Raw genomic sequence first — 25,441 nt, forward strand, 5'->3', positions numbered from 1 at the left:
AAATCCTTTTAGCCCAGAGGGAGTACTGATGACCCATCCATTTGCTAGGCACTGGCCTGATCCTGTGCAGCTGCACCAACTACTGGTAAGAAACTGAGAATGTCTCTTAAGCTTGCAGAATGCCCAAGAGAGACTGCGTTCCCTGCAATTCTGACATGAAAGGAATTTCAAATAATACTGATTATTTTTGTAATAAAAACCTTCTAGAAAGCATGCATTATTTAATAATTTACACTGAAAACCATAAGCTTTCTATTTCTCGTACTCACTGTTAACATGACTGTCTGTGACTGGTTAAGAACACAGTATTATTTTCACAACAGACATTACTTACTATACATTCAGAAATGGTCCATAGCTGGGGAAGAAATCTGCACCAAGGCCTTATATACATTATATTTTAATACTGGTTCCTAAGTTCATTCCCAGGCTAAAAAAGCTAAATTCATAGAAGTGTTCTATTGAGCACATTCTTGTACTGAATCAGCACTGTCCTCTTCCAGCTAATTTCACTAACGTGGAATAACACGTTCTGACTTCAGAAAGCCAATCCTCTGCACACAAGGCATGCAGGATTAAGTAAGGCACAGCCTGGAACACTTCACTGCACAGACCTGCTCTGAATCATTTCTTTTTTCACAGCCTCCTTTCTCTTGCTCCCCTGGTTACTACTCCCTCTGTTCTGGAATTCATCTGTCTCCTCCTGTCCTCAGTGGATCAAATCCTCTTGTCACCATCTATTGTGCTGCCCACCCACTTCCATCACTGTCATTTCACACCGTTCCCTGACGCATTTGTTAAATATAAGTTTAATTAGAAAGCGCTCACTGGTAACAAATGAAAAAGAGTCTAAAATTAGAATTGGGCAGAATTTGTCTGAGATTTAAAAAGTAATACTATTAGATGACATGCCTTTATTGCTAAGCAATACCTTTCATGCACTGATGATGAAATTAAATCATGCAGGGGCTGCCACGTACCACTGACAATTTGAGAGACACGCAGCTGCTTTCTGCCGAGCTCCACAGCAAGAATGGACCAAAGTAAGTAGTAAAGAAATACTTCTTTTGTTTTAAAGCAAGAATTGTGAGAATACATAAAAATCGACACCCTTCCAGCCTGTTACAAAAGCCACTGCAACTACACCTGAGTAAAAGAAGGGTTTTATTTATAGACAGATGTGACTTCAGAACCAGTAAAACAATTATGGCAGATGTTCCTAGAAACTATGACAGGTGCTTTTTTCCGTAATAAATCTAAAGAAAAGTACATTGATGGTGTGCCAAAATTAGCATATTTATTTTATCCTAATTGTGAAAGATTCCAACATCCCAACAATTGTACCAGCCACTAATAGCAACCAAAATCACCATCCACAATCCGTTCATGATATACATGCTTCACAGGATCAGGTGACAGATTTAGCATGAGACCCTTGTATATTTTATTCCTCATTCAGGTCTCCTTCATAAGCACCAAGCAATTATGTTTTGCTCTTGCAAATTATCAAAATAGACTTTTGAAATCTTCCTATTCCACTCTTTGCAATCAATGTCCTCTGTGCCTCTTTCCATTTCAGTTACCACATTTGTGCACCACATACACCATGTATGTCTAAGTAACTCTGTTAGCCCTCAGCTTCTCACTCCTACCTACTGAAAACAGTGAAAAAATGTGCCAACTGAAGGAACTGACAGAGCAGCAGAGCAGCACACCACCCCTCCTATACAAGATGAGCACTGATGGCTTCAGCATGCACTGACACTCTCCCTGCCACCAGTATTAATCCTCTCTCAGGGTACTCCTAACTGCATAGCCATGGAAAATTAACTCAGCATTAACTGCACAAACAGCTTTGATTGAGCTTCCTGCTGTAACAGTTGCCTAATTTTTTGGTTCCTGAATGACAAACAGTTGCTCCCTGACTGGTGTTCAGACACAGTGCACCCTGGCAGACATCTAGGCACCCTCCTCTCCTGACAACCAGCATCCCTGGCTGACCTGTGCTAGCAGGTCAAATACAGCCTGGAGTTTGAGACACTATCTGGAATGGAGAACATATGGGTTCAGTTCCTGTCTCACTTATTTCCTCTGACTGGGAGCAATTTGCACCTTCATGTTACAAAACTGAGAAGTATTTTGGTCTTTTTTTTCCCCCCTCATGTTAAGGGCTTCATACTGCATTAAGTATTAATACATGTAACAAAATTCTAAGCATTTTGTTGATAGAAATTAAGACAAGGGAACTTAGGAAGTACCTACCATCCATCACAGTTGTTGATTGTAATCTACAGAGTTCTGGCTGTAGTTTCCATAGTTACTGAGAGCAAGTATGGGAAAAGGCACAAAGTCATTTAGTTTTTTCATAGCTGGGTCACAGTATGAACTGAGCACATGCAAAGACTTTTAAAGATCTGTTCTTTAATGAAGTCTTCTTATCAGAGATGCTGAAAATTTACTTAACAAGTCTGTCCTAATCTTGTTAGAGCATCTGTATTTTAAGGCATAATAATATCACTTACTTGTTTTTCATTATTAAAATGTTTTGATTAGAAAGTCAGTACAGACAGTGCCTATTCAAAAGCTGATTCATCTTTTCTCATTAAAGGTAAGTGAACGGAGAAAGAATAAATTGCTTTTCTAGCAGCAACAACCGAGTTCTAAAATCTAGGTCACATTAAAGAACTCTTAAATACAGGCTTTACACATCAAATTGTCTTTTTCATTGCTGTGAAACACTGGGAATAAAACACACGTTCAATCACCAGTAAATTAGCTGGCAATTTGTGCACAATTGATACTTTAAATACTTCTTTTTAAACGTGATCAGACAATAAAATTATTCTGTCCTTCTAAGTTCTAAGCCGCCTTTTATCTGGCTTCTCTGCTTGTACATAACCACAGTTTGGAATGTTCTGATTTTTGGACACAAATTTAAACCTGTGGGTCTAATTTCTAGATCCTGTAAGAATATCCACAAGGAAGACCAGTTAGGTGAAAGCGTTATTCCTCTCAATGAAAAGTGGTTTTAGTCCATGTCAGGAAAGAACAGGTATAACTTGCGGTTTGAAAACCACCCGTGAACAGACATTCCTTTGAAATGGCATTGAAAAATAGGATTAGAATTTTGTAAGGTATTGACTAACTGGATCAGTAGTTTGAAAAAACTGGGACATAACTCAGTAAGGACAAAACGCAAAGCGCTGCCCTTGGTACGCGAATGCAGGTAGGTCTGATTGATCCTTGGTTCAGGAGAAGAGGCTGTGGAAGTACAGGAAAGCACCAACATATCAGTCAGTAACATGAAACTATCTGGGAAGAAGAACGTGTACCAGTCTAAGATACAGCATACAAGCTCTTAAAGCAAACAAATCAATTAGTCCATTGTATTTCCCATAGGAAGGTCTCAACTACATAAGTGTAATGTAATGTTGATCAACTGGAAAGAATCCAGAAAAACAAAAGAATGATAAAACAGCCAGAAGACAAAGCTTTGTGAGCAAAAGAAATGAGCAAACTGATATTAGAGGCTTATTTTGGGAACAGAAAAATTCAATGGTGAGATGATATCTTCTAATATATTAAAAGCTACCACAAAGAGGAACACAGTGGGATGTTTTCAATAACCACTGGGATGAGGAAAAGCAGCAATGGGCTTAAACCATAATGAGGAGGATTCAGGCCAAAGAAAAAGCCTCCTAATAGTGAAGATAATTAAGCATGGAAATTGTTTGTCTAGAAAATCTAGAAAGCAGAATTTTGTTAGACCAACACCTGTCTGGATTCACATAGATGTAATTCAGAGTGCTGAAGGCAGGCAGGTGCTTCTACCTACCTAATTGCTGGAGATTCTTTCTAGCCATATGTTTGCAGATTCCTTGGTACTATTCCAAGCACTGTCTGAGTGCTAGCTTTGGAAGCTTCTGTGTGATTTACATTATATACAGACATTTCCTCTCCTTCCCATTTGCAAGGCATTTTTATATCTCGTATTCACAGAAGCAATACATGTACATTACGTTATGTACCAAACAAATCTTCACTTGTCTCCTTCCAAGTATTTACTGTAAAATCAAACCCATCCTGGCCAAAGAAACAGGCTTTACAGCTTTTTTTAGGCGTGCAAGATAGCACCTCAACACACACCCTATCAATCACACTAAAACAGAAAACCCAAAGGTAAAACTGAGAGCTTTTGCTGTCTGTTGCCTTTCTAATCAACCATTAAACCCCAGTGTGGCCTTGCTAGGCTTATTATATAGACACATGGGGACTGGGGAAGAAATCTCCAACCTTAAGGGACAAGCAAAACTCTGACGTTCTCTGCTGGATAAAAGAATTGTTCAGTTCCTTCATGAGAAAAATCACTTCCTTCAAAGTTCAAAGACAGTAAAATTAAAATGTGTTATAAAATACTACTTCCTAGCAGAAATATTCTATCAGAAAATAATTAATTTACAAACATGACCTCCATATCTTTAAAGCACACAGCACAGATTTTAAGATTACTTCTTTTGCTAGTCAAAAACTGTTAACAGTGGGAGCTGTACAGATACTTTAAGGATGTATGTTGTATAATTTAATCAGTCTCCTCCATTTCTGATTTGAGTAACTCACTGAAATATTTATGGCCTTACCAGAACAATGAACATACAAGTTATCTCTTCAGTTGTTATTATGCTGCTCTTTCAGTCAGGAAGAAAAGGTACATTCTGAGTTTATTAGCTGGAGGTCTATTAAAGCTATGCTGCCCTCCTGACGCTGAAGGGACATGTTCCTAGGATGCTATCTCACAGGGAATCATTTTCTTGCTCTGACACTGAAAAACAACACAAAAGCATGAGCAAAGTGCCAGCAATCTGAAAATATTTGTGGGTCCAATGGAGGGGAACTATTTTGATATTTGGTCTCTGCAAATACATGTTTAATATCACTATGCTAAGTAATAAAAGTCAAGATAGCCAGAGTGTGCCCATCTTAAAATTACATCTAGATTTAAATGCACATAAACCAAAAAGGCAGGGGGAAACACGCAGTGCTTACCTACCAACTTCTCCAGAGCTCTCCCAATGAGCTACAGCCAGAAAGCCATACAACACTGCCTTATCTTTAATTTTAAGAACAAAACTCTTAAAGTAGATGACATTATTTTTATTGTAATAAACACACCAAGGATGTGATGTATAATTAAAAGGAACATGAATATTGAGCAGTATTAACTGTTCTCTAATTAGCAACTGCTGTTTGAGAAGACTTCCTCGTAACTCTGCCACCAACTTATAACTGTGTCAAAGGAATGAGAAGGGACAGCTAACAGCTTGCTAAGCATGGAGCTACGTTGGCAACTTACCATAACGTAGTTTAAAAAATAAACAGAAGAAATTGAGAGATTCCTTATTTTGGCTGTTAATGTAAGATGTAAAACTTTGACTGTGATCCAGAAAGTAACAGCAACTTAACTACCAAGAGAACAAACACCCACAGCTGCTGACCACCAGCTCCTCCCATCACCTATTTCTTACGTGCAATCAGCATACGAGGAAAATGAATACAAAACATGGGCAACTGAACTTCTGCCTGTAGATCTTCATCAGCATAATGCCTACTGTGGTACCTAGGAAGATCAATATAAAGCAGGGCAACAGGATTTTTTGGAAGATATGTTTCTGGAGATACTTTTAGTGAACTTCACAATGACTGCCAGATCCCAGGCTGAAAAGAGATTAAAGGAAAATGATGTCAAGAAATAGTTCAAGATAACACTGTGTTAGTGCCTGTGATCAGAGAAGCAGGCATCTGAGCACCTAATAGATACTGATGGTTGGGATTATATCAACAAGGGCAAGATTGTATTTTTTAATAGAAAAGTCAGAGGCAAAGTGAGGAAATTAGCAGTCGGAATACCTGAATGCTGCATTATTCTGCTGAACATTTCCAAATGCTCATTGCCTGCTATTGTATGAAGAGATGAGTACGTTCCAGAGCTAATCAGATTTCTGCCATTATCAGTAGCAAATACATTTCTTTTTAAGTTTTGTAATAGGAAAGAAGCTGCTTTCTCTATTTTTTTTTAGCATGATCTTCACCATATGGACTACTAAGTGCAGCTAGCAACTACTTTTAAATGCTATGGTTCCTTTGCTGAGGCATTATGATCCTTTGTAAGATGAAAGCAATTTTCTTTATGTCTTAAGGAGATGGTATTATTCTGCAGAGCAGAAAGGCCTCCCAAGACTTACTGCCTAAAAATAGCTAACAGCCTTTCAGGAAGATGAAGAATGAACCTTTCAGGAGATGTGCTTGATTATTCTATTTATTACTTTGATTTACATTGCTGGATCTGAACGATCCTGCAGTAGTAAGCACTGTAAAACAAAGGGGCTTGGTTTTGTTTGTTTGTATTATGGAGAATCCTGGCTTAAATCACCAAACTGACATCACAGAACTGTCACTCAACATACCAGGCTGAAAACTGCTCTGCGGCATCATTACAGACAAGGCTATGTGTACTTGGAGATTCAGGAATACACTGAACTTCTTTTAAACCTCTTCCCTCAGGCAAAATATGATGCTATTGTGCAGCAGAGGTCACTCTGTGTGGTTACTGATGCATACGCCATTTTCTCATGGATGTCAAGGATGACTTTTCACAAGGAAATCAGTCTTCATTTAGAATAACGCTCTACACCTGGATGTGTTTCACATCTGTTGTAAATAAAGTAAAAAGTAGTGTGTAATGCTGAATGTCCAGCAGTCTATTTTTATCCACTTAGTCTCAGAAGTGTTCACTCCAGTTCTGTAAGAACTCAGTAACAGATTTTAATTTGGAGGCACTTAGCAAGGAAGTCTTCTTTGTAATGTCTACAGTCCTTTTCTCTTTAATGTATGATATTTATGAAATGCTACATACATGAGAGCCCCCTTTTAGGACAGCACATCTGCAAGAAATCAGAAGATCACACAGAGAATGTGGTGTGAGAATCTGGCTTAGAGGACTGCAGACAGAATGCCAGTAGACACTGTGCTTTTAACTATTTGTCTTTTCCTTTTTTTCCTCCTGAGAAAGAAGAAAGCTTTAAAGCTTTAATCTCATACAGAAGCTCATCACATCCCAAGTCTATCTGTAATGCTCTCCAAATGAGAATGAACTCAGAAGGATGACGTTCAATCTTTAAATCCTTCTCTGCAGAGCTGTTTTTATCTTACAGGTTGATAGAAGGGATCCTTGCTGTGGCTCTAGAGCTTTCTGACATGTCTGACCTGTTCTATTTGACAACCACATGGTAGAATTCAATTGCATTTAGAACTAGAAGTTTTCCTTGCATGATTTCCTGTGTAGTGTGATAGAAACAACTTCATGTGACAGAACATTTCCATTGCCACAGGTGGAAAACAAATTCCCCTCCTCCTGGCTGCTGTTATTAACTCAAAAAAAAGCACAGTGTGTGCAAAAGGCAAAGGAAAGAAAGAGAACAAATGTAAAAACTGGAACCACTGCTACCAAACTTCCAGACTACCAAAACAGCACACATACTAACAGAAATAATACAAGGAAATGCCCCATGCGTTTTCCTAGAAGAATATTTAAATTATTTAATATTTAAATTATTTAATGCCCCAGCATTTAATGAAAGAAATGAAGTATTAATGGGCGCGTATACAAGTATACACAGATGCAGGCATGCACTCTTACAGTTCACTTCCAGAATGGCACGGACAGACTTGGCAAGGTCTCTGGCTTCTGCTGCAAGAGCTGTGGTAACAGTTGGTCCAATCCTCCCCAGCCGGGCAAGAAGTGCTTTAGAAGACAACGGTGTCCTTCTGTCACTAAGAGAAGAGGGGAAAAAGCATTCACTTGTACGATGAGCAGCGGTTCCTTTCAAATGCTTTAAAGCTTGAGTGTCGTTCTATGAACAAAAGTGATTAATATCATCCTGCATATGTTTGTCTCAGAATTTGTTCTGTCTGTACAACAAAGGCTTTTAGGAAAGTTCAAATAAAACACGATATTTAAATTCCCATCCCCACATTGAGTATAATGGCATTCAGAAACATACAACAGAAAACTATAGGAAAAAATGCATACAAGGCAACTTCTAGGGACAAAAGTTTTCAACATCCATGTGAATAACAGCTCAGATCTGCTTACCTTAGAACAGCTGAGGAAGGAGAGTTTTCCGAGAGCATTTCGTGCACAACCTGTTGGCCACAGTGAGAAGTTAACACCTCATAAATCAGCACCGTCAGGAAGGTCATAGCTTTGGCACATGGGCTCTGATCTGTACTTTAAAGAATCTACAGTCTTCCAGTGAGATGAAGAGAAGTAACAGCTACAAAATCTATCATCAGAAGTTACAAAATGATATGGAATGAGTTCCTACAGAACATACTTACAAAGCCAATTTCATGGCTATTCTCATTTTCCCAGTACTTCATACCTAGTGAATTATTCACAGCTGCCTTTTATTCTTGCAAATATTGATTTCATTAGTATTTCCAGAACAGTCTACGAAGGGTCACATTAATGTACATAACACGTTAATTCATGGCAATGCGGCCACATTGACAAATTGTTCAACAAACACTTTAACCTTCAAAAAGATAAATGGACTGGTCACATTAAAAATAATTATTAATTATATTAAAATAATGACTGGAATTCATTACTGCAACCATCTTCTCCTACAAGATGACAGGATGCGCCGCTGCATGTTGGAGCAGGCTGCCATGGAAGCTGTGGAGTCCCCATTTGTGAAGATACTCAGAACCCAAGTGGGCAATGCCAGTGCTGTGAGGAGAGGGAGGACTGATGACCTCTAGGGAAGGGTTTCTGCAAACTACATGTTACATTCAGTTTTACTCCTCAGCAACATCAACATAAACAGCTTTTCCAAACAGAACAGTGCAGAGTCACAGTTACCTCCACAAACTGTAGCAGTTTTTCAGTAGCCACCTCAAAGCTCTTCCTTGCCGACTCCGATTTCCGCAGCTGACAGTCCAGAACAGTCACCCTCTTTCTCAAATCTTGGATGTTATCCTGGAAAAGATGTTTGGTACAATCTGGTTTAAGGCTTTTATTTTCATCGTTTCTTCAATGGCTCACAAAGGTAAAAGGCATGTATTAAAATGGACGTCTGAAATGTTTTACACCTTATGTTTCCTACCCATACCTGCTCAGGTAGGTGTGCCTGAGCTGCTAGTAAATGAGCTCCTGGAAATCACATCCAGGTAAATTCAGACTGGCAGCTGACAGCAGTGATGGCCTGAAACTTAGGATGGTCTGTTCTGATTCATGACTGGATGAACAAAGCTGAAGTGACGCTGGCAGCACCTATCAGCAGGGTGCCATAAATAGCCAGTGTGTGAGGAGATGTGGTCCTCCGGTTTGCATCTGTACATCCTTTGGCCAGCAGAGTAATTATGGCACATCATGGAGAAAATTACCCCCCAGGATTTCTCTACGTGCGTTTGTATAAGCTATTGATCTGAGTTACGCATCCTTCCTTCAGCTGCAGACAGTGTGAGCCCAGCTCTGCCGAGTCTCACTCATTAGCTCAGGGTTTTCTCCTGAGTCCTTGGAACTGCCAACATGACAACACCATGAGAAAAGCTTTCAAATGTAATGCCTCCTGTTTACATACATGGAAACAGTAACAAAGAGCACTGTAATATTGTTTCATAGAGCAAATTCTCAGCTCAGAAACATCGTTTCTCATCGCCTTCAGCTGTGCAGGCAGGTATTTCACCCAGATGTTTGGAGAGGCTGCGACCATCACACACAGCACCAGATGAGGGGGATTTCTCCCTAGGAGTTACACACATTTCCTATGTTGCTCCTCCATAAACTCGTACACCACAGGGGTCAGTTTCATCTTATTAAAACCTTTCAATATTGCATTAATTCTCACCGTGAGAAACGGCAGCATTTCATTAAGCCTCTTTCACCATTAATTCTTGTGCACATCTATTTTGCATGAGAAAAAGAAGGCAAACACACACACCTCAACCTGTTTGCACTTGTTTGAACCACGTGTAGAAGATTAAAAAGTGCCTCCAATATTTTTATTCCCCAGCAGACTTTGAAACAATTCACTGGAAACGAAGTGTTTTAAAATATGAGGCTCAATTAAAAAATTATAGGAAATATCACTGGCAGACTTCTGTTGACATCATTTACATTGCTATCTTGATTAAATCCACATGTACTTAAGAGCAGTACTGGATTTTATAGCCTTTTTAATCTAACAGAAGTATAAAAAATATTAAGGTCAGTTTTATGTATGTACAAAGGCACACAGATGTGTGCATCATCCTCCCAGCTGCTGGCTACAGAGCAGAAACCATCCCTGCTATAACGCTTGAGATGTATCATGGTGACCTATGGCCCACATGTGCTTCCAGCTCCTGTTTTTGCAGCCCAAAGATATCTGGATAAAGGAAGACTCATGCACTTCACATTATCCCCTTCACTACACATCATTCCAGTTATTGAATAATACAAGACAAACAGTGACCTACTTTAGAAAAGCAGATGAACAGAAAATGAAAACAAGATACATGACAACAGCAAGGAAACCATGGTAACTATGACAGGAGTCTGCTTTGCTTACTTTATTTTGGCCACAGTGATCAGAGAGCTGAGCCTTCAGCTCCACTATTTCAGCTTCTAATAGGCGAATCACTTCTTCATAGTCCATCTCCATCCCGCGTGCCTGTCTCTGTGCAGCTTCTGCAAGATGAATCCTGCTTCGCAGGGCTCTGGTCTCCTCTACAGCTGCTTTGGCTTCCTGTAGATGACACAACTCAATTGAAAAGTTGCAACTCCTGCTAAAAAACAAACTCTTTGTGATTAAGTGCAAATTTAGCTTAAAAGCATGGTGGCTTGTGTCAGGGCTACCTGTGAGGGTTCCCAGTCAGCGGATCCATTCCTGATTTTTACATCACATTTTTAGAGAGACGATACTCTCAATAAATTACATCATTAATTCCACGATTACTTTAAGGCCTCTCAATCCATTGGATTTATAGACATGCATCCAAAGCTGTTAACTGTTCCCATCTCTTCTGCAGGAGGTGAAGTCCTTCCAATGATGTTGCTACACACTTTGCTGTTACTGCTCTACAAATAAGTGCTGTTCTTAATTTTCCTGCCCAGTTCCAGACAGAGGTTTTATATAAAGACCTTCCCATTAAAACTGATAAAAGATACATTTAAATAGCCTTTAGTTTGACATCAAGTATATGCATTTTTCTTTTAGAAGCACAGGCAGCATTAGGCGAGGCTGATGCATTCTACATGACTGTCATCTGCACCTGGGAACACAGGCGACCCGAAAGCTGGGTCTCTGTTGGGCAGCAGCTCCTGCTGCCAGCTGTCAGCACAGCACCAGGAGGCGTGCAGTGCAAACAGGCAGACAGACCGACCGCTGCTCACAGGCACAGCGCAGCCAACGCGTCCCCCCCGCACGTGGCTCAAAGCAATTCCCCTTCCTTGAAATAAGTTGGGGGATTTCTTATTAGTTCGAATCCGTACCTGCAGAGATCAAACCTACTGCTGCTTCTGCAGGACTTCCCTGCCGCTGTGACTCATCAGCAAGAAAAGGTGGGCCCTGCAGATGACAAATGATGTTTTCACAGTCTTAAGTAGCAAAGGAACCGTCAGTGAGCCCATGGTGAGGGAAAGGCTCTTGGAGAGGGAAGTGAAAAGGTACTTCCATATTAAGTTTGCTGAATGTAAATGAACACAGAGGCCCCGACAAAGGGCAGCATCTTAAAAATGCATGTGTGGGAATTATTTAAATAAACTGATATCAAATAAGTCATGGGAGAATTGCTGTACTGAAAAGGGAGGTCTTTGTTTTGAAATAAGACTTCCTTGAGATAGAGGTTTAATCTCTTATAGCCCGTAACTGCCTGCACTCCTCCATTGTTTTATCTGAAACCCAATTGTTGAATATTAATTCCTCTGTAACAGCAGACTAAGTACGACCAGATTTCAACAATGAAAGACCTAAAGGAATAATTAACGAACAATGGACTCTTTTATTACAAGGAAATGATTATCCACACCAGAACTGAATTAGCAGAACTTTCTGACAAACCAGAGCTGGTTGCAGGGAGTACAAAGGGATGGATGCCTTCAGCTTTCCCAGCTCTACAGTTACTGAAGTCGGCACCACTGTGACACGGTCAGTTCTAAGCCCCAGAGCTGTTTGTCCTAACATGGCACAAAGGCACTACCACTGCAGAACTGCAGATTGCAGAACAGGAGTGGAATCCTTACAGAATGAAGGCGAGGTGCAGATTTCTTACAAACCAGGTATTTCTCCCTTGAATGAATTCAAATGTTTACAGGTTTTATCTGAGAAAGAATCCAGCCACCACAAACAGCAAACAAAGGCATTCTTTTAACACATCTGAAAAAGCACAACTTTCCAAAGAAGCCTTCTCTGTACCTCCAAAGTAAGTCTCAAACAACAGCACTGCTGGAACAAGACATCAGTTCTTATTTCTGTTTCACTATTAGGGCCCTTATCAGCAGCAGTTACTCAAAATGCTCAATAGGAAATGGCACTTATCCCTTGGTGGGCTGCTCTGCTCCCAGCAAAGCCACCTTCACCACACATACTGGGACTGGACAGAAAACTAAAAGTACGAGGACCTCATGAGGTAGGAAAGGAGCATTGCCTCCACTGGAACCCACTGGTCCTACTCCAAGTCCTCAACAAGAGCAGCTGTGTGAGCTGAGGCTCCACAAGGAGGACCTGCTGCCACACTGCCTGTGTTTTCAGATTTGTACTTTCTCTTGGTGTTAGTTTGGACTGATGGACAGCAACTCCAGTCTGGAGTGATGGACTGAGGGCCCACTAATGAACAGAAAGATATGGAGCAACATCATAATGTACTTCTGGCTAAATTTATCCAACAAAGAATCTGGTTTATTCCATCAGGGTCTGCTGAATAGAGAGGGTAACACCACAGTATTAATGGAGGAAGCTTTCAAGCAGTTCCCTCACATTTGGGGAATGAAAGGTAGCAACAACGGTGCTTAACACAACACATACCTGAGCAAGAACATAGAACTAACCTTTGTGTAACAGGGAGCTGAAAGACTTTTTAAATATTTGGCATTTTTACACCTAATGCAACTGAGAGCCCTGAGAAACCTCCAGGAGCCCCACAGCTGCACAAGAGGGAAGAATGGGGAACAGCTTCAGAGGAGGGCGGCCAGAAGTGTTCGGTAGAAGCAAGAGACAGAGAAGTTGCTCCAGGAGGAATTCAGGATATAAACAATTTTCAAGAGAGAATGGGTTTGTTTTAAAGAAACTTCAGCATACCTGCTTGACCGCTTGCAGCTCCTCTGTTAACTGCTTCTGGAAATTCAGAGATTCTGACAATTCCTCCTGCCAAAAATAAATAAATAAATAAAAACTACTTGTATCCCAAACCAGATTCCAACTGCTGCCTTTCCAGTTAGTGACACATGCTACAAATGATGTCGAATAAGCACACAAACACACAGGTTTTAAAAGTCCTGGTGGAAAAAAAATAAAACCAGAACATTTTCATGAAATCTGGGACAGAACCAAACTGCAAATTGGCAATCATTTTGCAAATGGATTCGTTTATCTCCCAGTCAGCTTCTTTCAAAACTATCAGCATCTGCTCAGACGCTGTCACTATGAGGATCACACATTTCCAAGCAAAACTGCTATGCAGATCAGTCACTTCTCAAAGACACACCAGGGAAATGGCTTCTTCATCTCCTCTCCCCGTGAATCAGATTTAAAAGTGTCTTTGTGGTCCATGTACTGAAGCTCACATTCTCCATGCTGTGAGCACACGATCTTTAAGCATTACGCAGCTTGCTCTGCCTTTTTATTTATTCATCACAATTTGAATGTAGGATTCAAAAGGAAAGCGGTCAAGTACACCAAAATTCAACTCTTGATTAAATTAATACAAATCAAAATTAAGTATTACCTTTAATTTGCTCATTTCTTTTAAAGCTTCATTTCTTTCCTTCTTCAGCTTTTCCACATCATCCTCCAGAGAATCCCAGGTTACCAACTGTGCACATTTTAAACAGGCCCCATTAGAAACCAGCCCTACGTGCATCTCCCACAGTTCTTAACAGCCTCCCCTAAAAGGCCTTATTAATAAAATGAGAGGATAATTCTAGAATGATTTAAAGCTCTGGAAAATATTACTGAAAATACAAAGAATTCTTAAGAAAATTCTGACCAACTTATCAAGGAATGAGAATTCTTACTGTTTCAAAGGACTAACAAAACCATCACAAAATGCCAAGGATGCTATACTACCAGCCACCATTTTCTTCAATATTTTAAATAATACATTATTGGATTTAAATATCCCTATGCTACAAACACACTGCATTGGCATTCACTCTTACGGTATCTCCAGAATCACTGGACCTCTTAACTGTTTATTATTCACCCAGGTGGTAGCAGTGTGCATTCCATGTAAGAAACCTTGGAAAATCACTGTTGTCTGTACCCACATCATCATCATTATGTGAATTGCTTTCTGCAAAGTAGGTTGCTTTAAAAAGCTTCACAGAAACTGGGTTATCTTAAAGTACAGCGTGATACGATGCTGCGTGAAAAACCTGCCCAAGACTTGGAATAACCTCAACCATTAACTTCCTGAATAATCCCCCCCAACAGCCAAACACTGCACACACACACACACACACACACACACACAGTACCTGTGAATCTAACAAACTGGCAATTCCATCAATCCCAATCATCACAGGCTTTTGGCCACCATCTGTTGCATCCGACTGCACAGAGAACAGATTCCTTGAAACTTCAATGAAATCTACAAAACAAAACGGTTCCGGTTTTTCTGCTGCAGTCTGCAGGTTGATGTTAGCAGCAATATCAATAGGTGCAACGCAACTGCTCGTAGCACAAAGGCTGCTCTCAGAATGCAGCATCTGCTCTCCACAATGTCCTTCAAGGAAAGCATAAATCTTACAGTTCTGTCAGAAACATCCCTTTGAACAGAACCATTTGGCCAAGCTGGCAAAATAAGAACAGGTCCTGGTATGAAATGCTTCTTAAGTTGGGGAGGAGAAAGGAAAACCAGAGTTCATCCTCCAAATACCTGCTGTACATTTGTCAGACCCCCATGAAAAATTGAGATCTGCACATCTGTTTTATACCCACCCTTCCCTGTGGATTGATTTTCCTAGAGGAGGGTCTGCAGGACTTCATTTCAGAATTCTAAGCTTATTTATTAAATAGAAGGTTTTTGCCCTAAAGTACTGCTTTATTTGTGGTAGCAATCTGACGACACTGCCAGAAAAGACATTAACGGTTATTATCCACTATTTCTGTATTCATACATTTCTCTATTTTCCAGGGTAATTAAGAAATGATTACCTCCAAAAGACACAGTTCCTTTAGAATCTTTCTGAAGTTGCTGCCTTAGGGCTTGCTGCTGTTCAGCTGAGGGCTGAATCCCGAGATAATTCAATGCCTGGAAGGAGAAAACTTATTTTGGAGAAAAAACACCAAAAGGACCAAGGATAATGAGTGCAGGGACAGAGCTACACTTCAAAGAGCTTCTATATCAGAGTACCCCCTCACTGACTGCACTTTTATTCCAGACACTCTTTCTGACTTCTCATTCTAATTGCGAGATGTTCAGATATTGTTTAACCTTGAATACAGATGAGCATAATAAGCAAAACCCTTTTGTCCTTAATAACTTTCTTAAAAATCCTAAGGGACGTTCAGATTCTCAGAAGAGTTCATCAGTAATTAGATTAACAAAAACAGTAATTTGCCCAATATGTAAAATGAAACATCATCCTGCAACCTGGAAGAAGCTACTCAAACAGGAACTTTAATGCCTTCAACTCACACCTCCTGTTCTGTCAATTTAGGAATATCCTCCAACTGCTTTACATTATAAGGAGGGAGGAAGGAGAATTCAGAAATTCTTTTTACCTTCTCCAGCTTTTCTGCTTTGAGACGAATAGTAGAGTTCAAGAAAGCCTTCCTTCCTGGCAGCTTGTAACCATTGCTCTGGCTGGGGGCAATGACTGAGAAGACAAAAAGGAAAAGCCACGATTCAGTTGTAATTCTTGCTCTGAAATACTGAAGACACTTAAAACTAATCTGAATTTTTCTTTTACAAAAATTACATTCAGTGAATTAGAAGAGAGAAAGCAGAATAACGCAAAGTGATTCATGAAGCACACAGTTTATTTTTGCAATAAACTTCAAACTGGAGCTGCAAGCTTTTCTGCTTTCTATTCTGAAGAGCTACTCTTCCGAGAGGATCACAAAATGCAGCCTTCTTGTTTAGGCAACATGAAGCTCCTGTGTATTGCATTGTATTAAATGAGTCTCATGTTCTGAACATATCCAGCTGCTTGTCTTGTGCCTTTGGTTTAATCACAGTGTTTTTAATCACTAGTGTGATGGAGCTGTAATTGTTAAACTCCAGGTGTATTCAACACCACAGCCTTTCTGGTACCAAAAGTTCGTATTCCATCAGCTCACCCTTCAGGGAAGAAAACAAACCTTTCTTAGTTTGCAACGTCCTGGCTCTCAAATATACACACGCATCCTATTTGTTGTCAATTGAAATAGTGCTAAAGAGGTCTGCATGTTATTTCTGTACTTCCAAAGCCTTGATTCAAAAAACATGCAAGCAATATACATCCACAGGATTTCATTAAAGCAAGAAAGCACAGTTTCTATGGCAACGTAATCTTGATCTATATGTGAGTCCTCATTATCTGGTTTCTACTGAGTCGGTTATCATTACTGCTATATTGCAAACATTGTGATCACTCATTTTGGTTTGGTTTCAGATGTTTGTTGTTATATCTGACAGAAGTTACTGCACAATCCATTGATCTTTGTTCAATCTGTACTATAAAACAACAGCCTTCTTTTTTTCAGAAGCCTACAGAATCTCACTATGTATTATTTTCTGTTAAGACAAATACTAAAGAAAAAAATGAGCGATAGGGAATTAAATCAACATTTACCATGAACAGATCCATCAGCAGGACTGCTCTCTGCAGAAGTAATTGGAGACTGCTCTTCCATTTTGACTCTAGTTTCCATCTGTGAAAGGAAATCAAAAGTCATGAAACACCATTTTATAAGTAGGTCACAAGCCAGACCAGAAGCACACGTTAAACCAAGAGAGAAAAAACCAAGAGGAAAAATAGACCTGAGCAGACTAAGACAACTCCAGCAGAAAACACAAAGTGCAGTGAGAAGGTACAATAACCAGAACTTAGACCAGGGCCTTATCAAAACCTTCCAGGGGGTTTGAGTATTTTCACAGATGAAAACAGCACAGCTTTCATGCAATTTGCTTCAATGCTTACATCTATGTTGGGAAAGAAAAGAGGGCAAGAACGGAATATGAACATGAAAACAACTGAGAATCACATTCTGACTCTGTTTGATGGGGAACCTTTTATTCTTCCTCATTCGAAGGAAAGGTTGTTTGTTTTAAATAGAAATCATACACTAGCTAAAGAAAATGTTATTTCCTGCGTTCAGCATTGCTTCTTTACATTAAGGGTGAACTGCACTAACTAACTCCTTGTTACTCAGCCAAAATAAAGAAAACTTCCTATTTTCCTGGGATGCCCATTTTTAAGCAAAAATTTCTTCATTGTGGAAGAAGTGCAGCCTGTGGGACTGTCCTGCACTCACACAGAAACCACTCAGTACTTCAGCTCTGTGATACAAAACTGAGTAACTTGCAGTTATCAAGTTCTGAAGCTTTACTGCCACAGCAACAGGAAGAACTTCAGAACTATGAATGCAGATAGGGCTAATTTTAATAGATTTATTTTCATATTACAAGTCAAATAATACCCACATTGCTCTCATCAGTGTTTACTTTGCTGTAACACAACATGTCTTGAAAGGATCCTACACTGAAAATCCAATAAAATCCAGAAAAGAACCATTTGCTTCTTACAGGAGCAGTAAGGGTACTCACAGCATTAGGAAGGAGAGCTGAAACAAGCTTTGTGCTAGGAGACGCCACAGACCTGGGGCCTGCAACCTGCGGTCCAACAAAGACTGCAGGAGGTGGTACAAGACTGGAGGGACGCTGCAGATTCTCTGAGTAACTGGGAACATTTCTTTGTCTTATAAAAGCTATCTCGCAAAAACTTTCAAACCTAGAATAAAATCAAAAAGCTTTCAGCATACCAGATACTATTCCAGTCATACAAGTATGTATTACTAGTGCAAAAACTGTGTTTTCCCCAACACTGCATTATTTTCTCTTCTGTTCTTCTAAAAAGATGTTTTATTATCTACCACCAGAACCATTAGGTAAGCAGTGCTTTTCGGTTTTCTTTTTCTCCTTTAAAAGGAATGAAAACAGAATTTTAAAACAGCTGAGGGGTGAGTCTAAGTCTCCTGTGATGCCAGTATTTCAGCTGCGTATTTCAAACCATGAACACCCCTTGTGTTTCCTCTGAGCACACACAGCATTTCAGAGTAACCCAGTGTTTAATGTGGTCTAGTAGCTCATTTTGGAGATAGCTTTCTGGCAGCAGCAGATACCTGGTCCTGGCTCTGTCGATGATACTTTTAGCTTCTTCATGGGACACACCAATCATGGACTCCTTGTTGATGGAGACAAGCTGATCTCCAGGCTGCAGTCGTCCATCCTAATCCACAACAAAATAAAAATAAAACCACAGATTTTGCATTAGTTACTAACACGGGATTTTGGTAAAGTTGTATAAAGAAATTTGGACCATGGGACACACTTCTGTTAAAAAAACATAAGCCATGGATATTTCCTGCACCAAGAAGAAACAACCCATAAGACCAGAGGAAACTTCCTACTGACCACGTGAACCAAACTGCAGAGAAGATTCATAGGAAGCAAAATGCTTTTGTTAGACTAGTATAATTTGTCATTATACTCTCACACATTAAAATTTAGTTATGCTCTTTCAGCATGCGATTGCACTTTGTTACATTTTTTGTCACTGAAAGCTCAGGTCTTCCATTTTTCCTGCAAGCAACCTGTTAAAAGTTAGCAATTTCAATGCTGCCCTCCCGTGGCAGAGATTTAAAGCACACTCCTCATTTAGGTCTCAAACAAGGAAAACAGGGAAATTCCCTGCTAAGGTTAGAACCTACTGCATACACATGGCCCAGTCTCACTCCATCAATTACAAGCACGACAGACTGTAAGCACTTTAAATGACACACTTAAAATGAGAAAAAACGTTTCAAAAGCCAAAACAAAACAGCCAAAGAAAAGAAGGATTACCATCTGCCTATTAAGAGAAGTCTTGGAGAGAGATGGCCTTTTGTTCCTGTCAATCTCTGCCTTTTAGGATTAACCTCAATCTACAGATATTCAATCAGAAATAGTTTAAGATTGTTTTGGAGCAAACCTCACTGCCTGTGAAATTAACTTGTACCCTCTTGCTTGGCAGATGGCAAACACTGGTTTATCTACACATCAAAATAACCGTAATAACACAGGGATGACAAAGAGACACTGAGATAAACAGTTCTGTGTATCTGAACCAGACCGTTCTGTTGTTTATTCTTCTCAACTTCCAAGCTCTCCTGATTTACAGATTGCACTTGTCATAAACAAAAACAGTAAGCAGTACTGATGCACGTATTTCACAAGCCTGCACTATTTGTTGAAATTACTGTTTGCTTATATGATGCTTCTCAACTGCATGGAAAAATGCAGGTCTGCAGGTCTGTCCCCTCCTTGCATCATAACACCTGACAAAAAAAACCCACTTTCTTAAGTTTCTCTCAAGTGGAACAAGGAATAAGATCTTCATTTACATCACACAAACTCAAATAATGTTCATTATAAGGTGCAATGATATACTTCTGTCCAGGGAGAAACAAAAACCAATTCCATAATGACAATACTTGTGTATGAAGTATATTAGTACAAAATGCAGGCAAAAATACAGGGCAATGAACAGTGTGAGAAGGAAAGGTCTTTATCTACCTTATGACAGTCACCACCAGGGATGATTTCTTGGATGTATACCAAAGGCCCTTCATTTCTGTCAATTCCTCCAACAATATCCAAACCAAGGCTCGCTCCTTTGCAAACAGAGATGATCTGAAATGCACTATCCCTGGGAAGAGAAAGAAAATGGACAATCAGCTCACAGGTCTATATCTCACAAATGAGTGTCTACCTTGTTGATTTCACAGGTGAGCACCACAGTAAAAAACGTAACCAGGGGATGGAGTCTCTCCACTGAAGCATTATACAGCTTGCTTACTACAAAATGCATAACTTTGGGTGTTACTTCAGGGAATTACAAAAGGAACTACTATATAGTTTTGCAATACTAAGTTGCTAATATAAACATGTGTGTATGTATCTGCAATGGACCATCCAGGTATATACGAACCAGAAGCACTCACTACAAGATGCTAAGAAGAACAGTCACCTGATTAACCTAGTTTTGCCAACTAAACAATAAAATAAAATAAAAAAAAAGAAAAAAGGAGTAAAATAACTTATATACTTTGCAATCTTTGGCGATGCTGCTGGTACAGAATTCTTTCTGCTGACAGTGGTGATAATGTCCTCTGGAGGCAACTGAGGACTCTGTGACCTTGAGGATGATCCAGAAGAAAGGCTGTCCACAGGTTTTCCTTGGAGAACAATGAAAAGAGAGAAGTAAAACAACCTTTGGGAAAAAGCACAAAGTGTCAACTCACTTAAGTGACTTCCACAAAGCCTTTCAGTGCTGCCTTCCAGTGCACACAAGTATAAACTCTGTCCCAGAGGATTACAGCAGGGCAGGAAGCAATCCCTTACCAGCTAATAGCTGTGTTGGAGAACTTCTTGCAGAATGGGCGTCACTGTGAGAGCCGTACTTATCCATCAGGTCAAGGAATTCCTTCCTGTGGAAATACAGAAAGATCCCCTTGGTCAGGACTTGGTATTAGTGCTAAATGCACCCTCTGAATTCTGCTAACATCTCTGCTGAATGGTCAGTCACTCTGCTACAGAAAGGATGACATGGTCAGGTATACAACTGAAAAATAATGATCAGCAAAATAGAAACAGTGCTCTCTCCAAACCTACTAAAACAAGTCGGCAAAGAAGCAGCAGAGATGAAGAATAAAGTACACGCATTAAAGAAAAGGAAACAACTCCTTATTAATTGAATACTGAACGGAGCCTAATAGAAAAGCATGTTCTTCTAACAATCTGAGCTATGAGCACCTCAGTAATAGAAAATGTAAGAATAAATGTACAAGAATTGAGACTGATGAAAGCTGGAAACATCATCAAATTAATATTATGCAGTTAAAGACAGAGGACAAAATTAACTGATCCCAGTAAGAGCAGTTCCTGCCACTGCAATAGCTGCAGTTATTGAAAAAAAAAAAAAAAGCATTTATTGAACTAACGCTGAACCCAGGCAGATGTAAATTGAACACTTCATCACAGGGACGTGACATCACAATTCATTTACTCAGAGGTGTCTGAGTGGGGGACTACACAGAGTGGTACAGCATCAGGACACTGAGCACAGCACCAGAATGGTAAAAGGACCGATGGATTTTAATGATTGAGGGAGTTCAGAGGAACTAGGTCAGTATGCTTTAGATAAAAGCAGATTAAGAGCACACCTCACGTATCTGGGCAGCCTGAAAAAAGGAGAGATCAGAGGCTGCAGCAGAGAGTCATTTATATGTCTGTCAAACAGAAAGATAAAGGAGCAGAAAGAGGAAGGGTGAGGCAGACGAAACACTAAAGGAATTTAGAGAATTTAGAGAAAATTCCTTTAGAGAGATTAAGTGGAATATCCTACAAACAGTAAATAACAGCAGTTGCCCTCAGTATGACTGTCAAATACAGCTGTGTAACAGCCATTTCCCCCAGAGAGAGGAGAAATGAAATTGAGGGGAATCAACACCCAAATCTGCCTTTTTTCAGAGGTGAAACTGAGGATTACTTTTTCTCTTACTTTGCTTCTTCATCTCTGGCAACCAGCAGAGACATGTGATTAGATGCAGAAGCTGTTCGCAAGATGTCAACAGCCCTAGGAGGGAAAAACAATTAACTAAATACATTGAAGTTTCAATCAAGTTGGGTAACACTGAAGAAGTGGGAAAATAAACACATTCTTAATGTAGTTAATCACTTTAAGAGCCAGATATGGAGGGAAAAAAAGCTTGTCAGTATCATAACCCAAAGCTGAGTGAGTGGTGAGTCGGTTCCAGGTGACAGCAATATCCTCAGATTGCTCTCTCTTTCCCAACCCTTTTGTCCCCATTATCAATATTATAAAACAGACTTATTCTGTCACTACAAAAGCACTGAAATGCCGTCACTTTTCTACAATGGTTTTGCATAATAAGATTTATAGGATAAATTCATTGCTAGTTCAATTCCAGTCATCTCAGTGGAGCCATCTTTCATCAGTGGTCAATATGGTTCAAATAATCCCAAGCAGAATCTCAAGCTCTAATAAACATCTAATGAACACTACACACATACCTTTCATTGGTTACTCCACTTAAGTTTTCTCCATTGACATCCAAAATGAGATCTCCCGTGAGCAAACGGCCTTGCAAAGAAACCCACAGCAATTCATCAATCAGGAGAGCACCGAACATGTTATATCATGGTAGTAAAACAGGATACGTTCTTTCAATTTAAAGTACGCTGCAATATCAGGAACCCTCACTACCCCACGCTATGTCAGATACCCCATTCACACAGGAAAATAAAGAATTATTTCAACAGCTTTTTCTTTACAGCAAATCTGCAACAACAACAGCCATAAAAAAGTTACTTACTATCTGAAGCAGCAACCCCTCCAGGCAGGATTCTCTTTATGAAAATCCCATAATCTTCTGCTGTTTGTGCCCGGTAACCCCCAATTATTTTAACTCCTGCACAAGAAAATCAGGCAAGAAAATGGCTATTTCACCTACTGTGCCAAACTGATTTACAGGCAAGTCCAAAGTGCTTTTAGATCTGGTTTCCTCTGAATGAACAGGATGTGCCATCTACTTACCTAATCCATTCTGACAATCAGAAAAAGAAATGCGGTGAACAGCTCGATTGATTCCATGAGGGCCCATAATTGTCCTAGGAAATAAAATAAGAATCATTAAATCCCTTGTAAATCAATGTATGTAAAGTTAATACAGAAGGAAGTATGGTGAGGGGGCCAGCACTGCAGGACGGCACAGGCAATGAGTGGTCCATGGGCACCTGATCACGGTAAAGAATGAAAGAAGTACACGAAGTAATATCAGATCCCTGAAACCTACATTCACAATCTCATCAGAAATACAGGGCCATGGGAATGTAAAGGGGTAAGAACTATAAACTCAATGCATCGCAGATGCTCTGGCCTCCCCCTGTACCATTTTGGGAACAGACTCACCAGATGCCTTCTAGAAGAAAGCACAAGCACTGCTTAGGTTTTCCTGCTCTGACCTACATTTTGTTCTGTATTAGATAATGGGCAGTGTTTTCTAGAGCATGATGCTGAAGTGAAATGGAACAACTAGAATTCATTAACGGGGAAAAGAAGATCAAAGTGGAGGACACAGTGACCCAAATCCATCCACGCAACCAAACCCAGGACAGGGCTTCAGCTCCAAGCCTGAAACCCCACATTGCTGTGAAAGCTGTAGAATGTGTCCTTAAAATGTGCCAAAAATGCAGAAGGTCCAAAAGTTGCTAAATTCCAGCACCAGGGGAGGAATTCATGTCCTAAAGGATGTGTCAACTTCTTTCATTTTTGCGCAAGAAAACGAGATGAGTCTTTTATCAATGGGTAAGCACTTAAAAACACAATAGCCTGCTCCAGAACCCCAAATTCCCAAGCATTTGCAACACCAGCCTTTGCTTTAGAAAGGAGCAGCCCCATAATCATCCTTCCCATCCTTTTCCTATCTTGCCTTCTGCTACCGCTGTTCTGTTTCTCATGCACTTGGACTCTCGCAGGCACTCTGCGGAGACCCACAGACTGGCATTCATTATTCAGTACATATTCGTTTCAGTAACAGAGATCTCAATCACACACTGCATTTCCTACATCTCATCACACTATCGCTGTGTTGGTCCATCCAAGATACCACACTTTCTCCTTATCTTCTCAAGCATTAGTGAAGAGCGAATAGCAGCAAACAAAGCCCTCTCAACACATGCACAGAATATCAAACTTTAACCAGAACTTTCAAAAGAGAATCTAAAAATGAGCAAATGTTGAGCTTCAACTTCATGCTGTTTATTTTTGTGAAGTTTGAAAATACCAGATTCCAGCTTTTAAGTCCCCACTATTTCTCTGGAGCTCACACTATATGTGCTATAGGATCACAATACATTATCAACTTCGGGCACAGAGTATATCATACGAAAAGAGGGATCCAACTCACACGAAATTCATTATGGGAGGATACAGAGAATGAGAATCAATTGGCAGCAATAACAGAAAACTATTTCAGCACTCTTTGTAGGAAAAGATGCAAATTAAATAATCAACTTAATGCTGCTCCCTCCTGTAGAGGTCACTCAAAAACACCTGTGAGCACGATTCTAGCAGGTAGAGGGAGATGGATGAGGGGCAAGAGGTGAAATAAACACAGCTCTGAATTCCTCAGAAATCACCATCACTTCCAAGTACCCGGCTGGACTTACTGAAGAGTAACAGCACCGCTCACAATTAGCCACCACTTGGCACTTAACAAAACCTAAACTTCAGCCTCTAAATGCTTATAAAAAGAAAGCAGCAGCTGGAAGCAGCTACAGCTTGTAAAGGACTGAAGTGGGCTTCCCCCACTGCAGGCAGTAAGCACCAGCAGACCCGACCGGCTGAGCATACCAGTACAGCAGGGAGAGACCATCAAAGCGCTCCGGTTCGTCTTCATCCCCAGGTGAGAGCAAGGACATCCTGCAGCACAGCACAGCAAACACCCAACACACAGCACGGCTTCCCAGCGCAACTGGACCAAGGTTACGTGCAGGGCAATTTCTGCTACTAACCAAAAAAAACCACTCAGACAGAGCCCCAGACGAGTGGTGTCTCTGCCTGCTTAATCTGCTTGAAACCCTCTGCGTCACATGGACTAATTCAGCTATGGAGGTGATGTTTACTTTTTCTCCTTTGAAACAAGCATTTGTGGCAACTTTAAAGAGACTGATAAAGGCAAGGGAGGGAAAAGACACTGGCGTTTACTAAAGCTGTGATTATGAGATCTATATTTAGCAGCAGCGACCAAGGGAAATAATTAAACTTCTTCACTCGTGTTCTTCCAGTTCTTTATTTACGTGCTCCATACAAACAAGGTCACGGCAATAACTCCTTACCTCTGTAATGCAGCCTGCCCAGCAAACTGGGACGTTTCCACCCCACACAAAAGGGAAAGCCCACAGAGCAGACAGACGG

At 40.2% G+C, this 25,441-nt stretch overlaps 1 protein-coding gene and 1 long non-coding RNA gene across 11 annotated transcripts in view; one reads left to right on the plus strand and one right to left on the minus strand.

Moving 5' to 3' along the window:
* Positions 1 to 5,361, plus strand: part of LOC107322073 (uncharacterized) — a 29,307-nt gene extending 23,946 nt beyond the window's left edge. Inside the window, exons 4-6 of one of the 3 annotated variants that reach the window (XR_014936665.1) lie at positions 13 to 85; positions 967 to 1,043; positions 5,235 to 5,361. This is a non-coding gene — a long non-coding RNA (uncharacterized LOC107322073). Of the gene's footprint in view, positions 1 to 12; positions 86 to 966; positions 1,313 to 5,234 lie in introns of those variants that run through there. The other 2 variants (XR_001558803.3, XR_014936663.1) reach the window with 2 other exon arrangements.
* Positions 1 to 25,441, minus strand: part of STXBP4 (syntaxin binding protein 4) — a 42,964-nt gene that overhangs the window by 13,918 nt on the left and 3,605 nt on the right. The window contains exons 1-21 of one of the 8 annotated variants that reach the window (XR_014936661.1): positions 24,878 to 25,049; positions 23,060 to 23,133; positions 22,839 to 22,934; positions 22,537 to 22,606; positions 22,004 to 22,078; positions 20,845 to 20,930; positions 20,549 to 20,678; positions 20,017 to 20,149; positions 18,585 to 18,691; positions 18,010 to 18,193; positions 17,036 to 17,114; positions 15,984 to 16,078; positions 15,414 to 15,510; positions 14,735 to 14,847; positions 13,984 to 14,070; positions 13,338 to 13,403; positions 11,534 to 11,609; positions 10,611 to 10,787; positions 8,921 to 9,037; positions 8,150 to 8,199; positions 7,694 to 7,827 (exon numbers count right to left, since the gene is read on the minus strand). Coding sequence is in view for 6 of the 8 variants with exons in the window: in XM_085522548.1 (XP_085378674.1) it covers positions 5,624 to 5,712; positions 7,694 to 7,827; positions 8,150 to 8,199; positions 8,921 to 9,037; positions 10,611 to 10,787; positions 13,338 to 13,403; positions 13,984 to 14,070; positions 14,735 to 14,847; positions 15,414 to 15,510; positions 15,984 to 16,078; positions 17,036 to 17,114; positions 18,010 to 18,193; positions 18,585 to 18,691; positions 20,017 to 20,149; positions 20,549 to 20,678; positions 20,845 to 20,930; positions 22,004 to 22,078; positions 22,537 to 22,606; positions 22,839 to 22,934; positions 23,060 to 23,133; positions 24,878 to 24,945 (2,127 nt within the window). In the remaining 2 variants the exon portion in view is untranslated. Of the gene's footprint in view, positions 1 to 5,397; positions 5,713 to 7,693; positions 7,828 to 8,149; positions 8,200 to 8,920; positions 9,038 to 10,610; positions 10,788 to 11,533; positions 11,610 to 13,337; positions 13,404 to 13,983; positions 14,071 to 14,734; positions 14,848 to 15,413; positions 15,511 to 15,983; positions 16,079 to 17,035; positions 17,115 to 18,009; positions 18,194 to 18,584; positions 18,692 to 20,016; positions 20,150 to 20,548; positions 20,679 to 20,844; positions 20,931 to 22,003; positions 22,079 to 22,536; positions 22,607 to 22,838; positions 22,935 to 23,059; positions 23,134 to 24,877; positions 25,104 to 25,441 lie in introns of those variants that run through there. The other 7 variants (XM_085522548.1, XR_014936662.1, XM_015879667.3 and 4 more) reach the window with 7 other exon arrangements.

The sequence above is a fragment of the Coturnix japonica genome, chromosome 23 (genome assembly GCF_054131305.1).
Source record: "Coturnix japonica strain WE chromosome 23, WE-NBRP24, whole genome shotgun sequence".
NCBI lineage: Eukaryota > Metazoa > Chordata > Aves > Galliformes > Phasianidae > Coturnix > Coturnix japonica.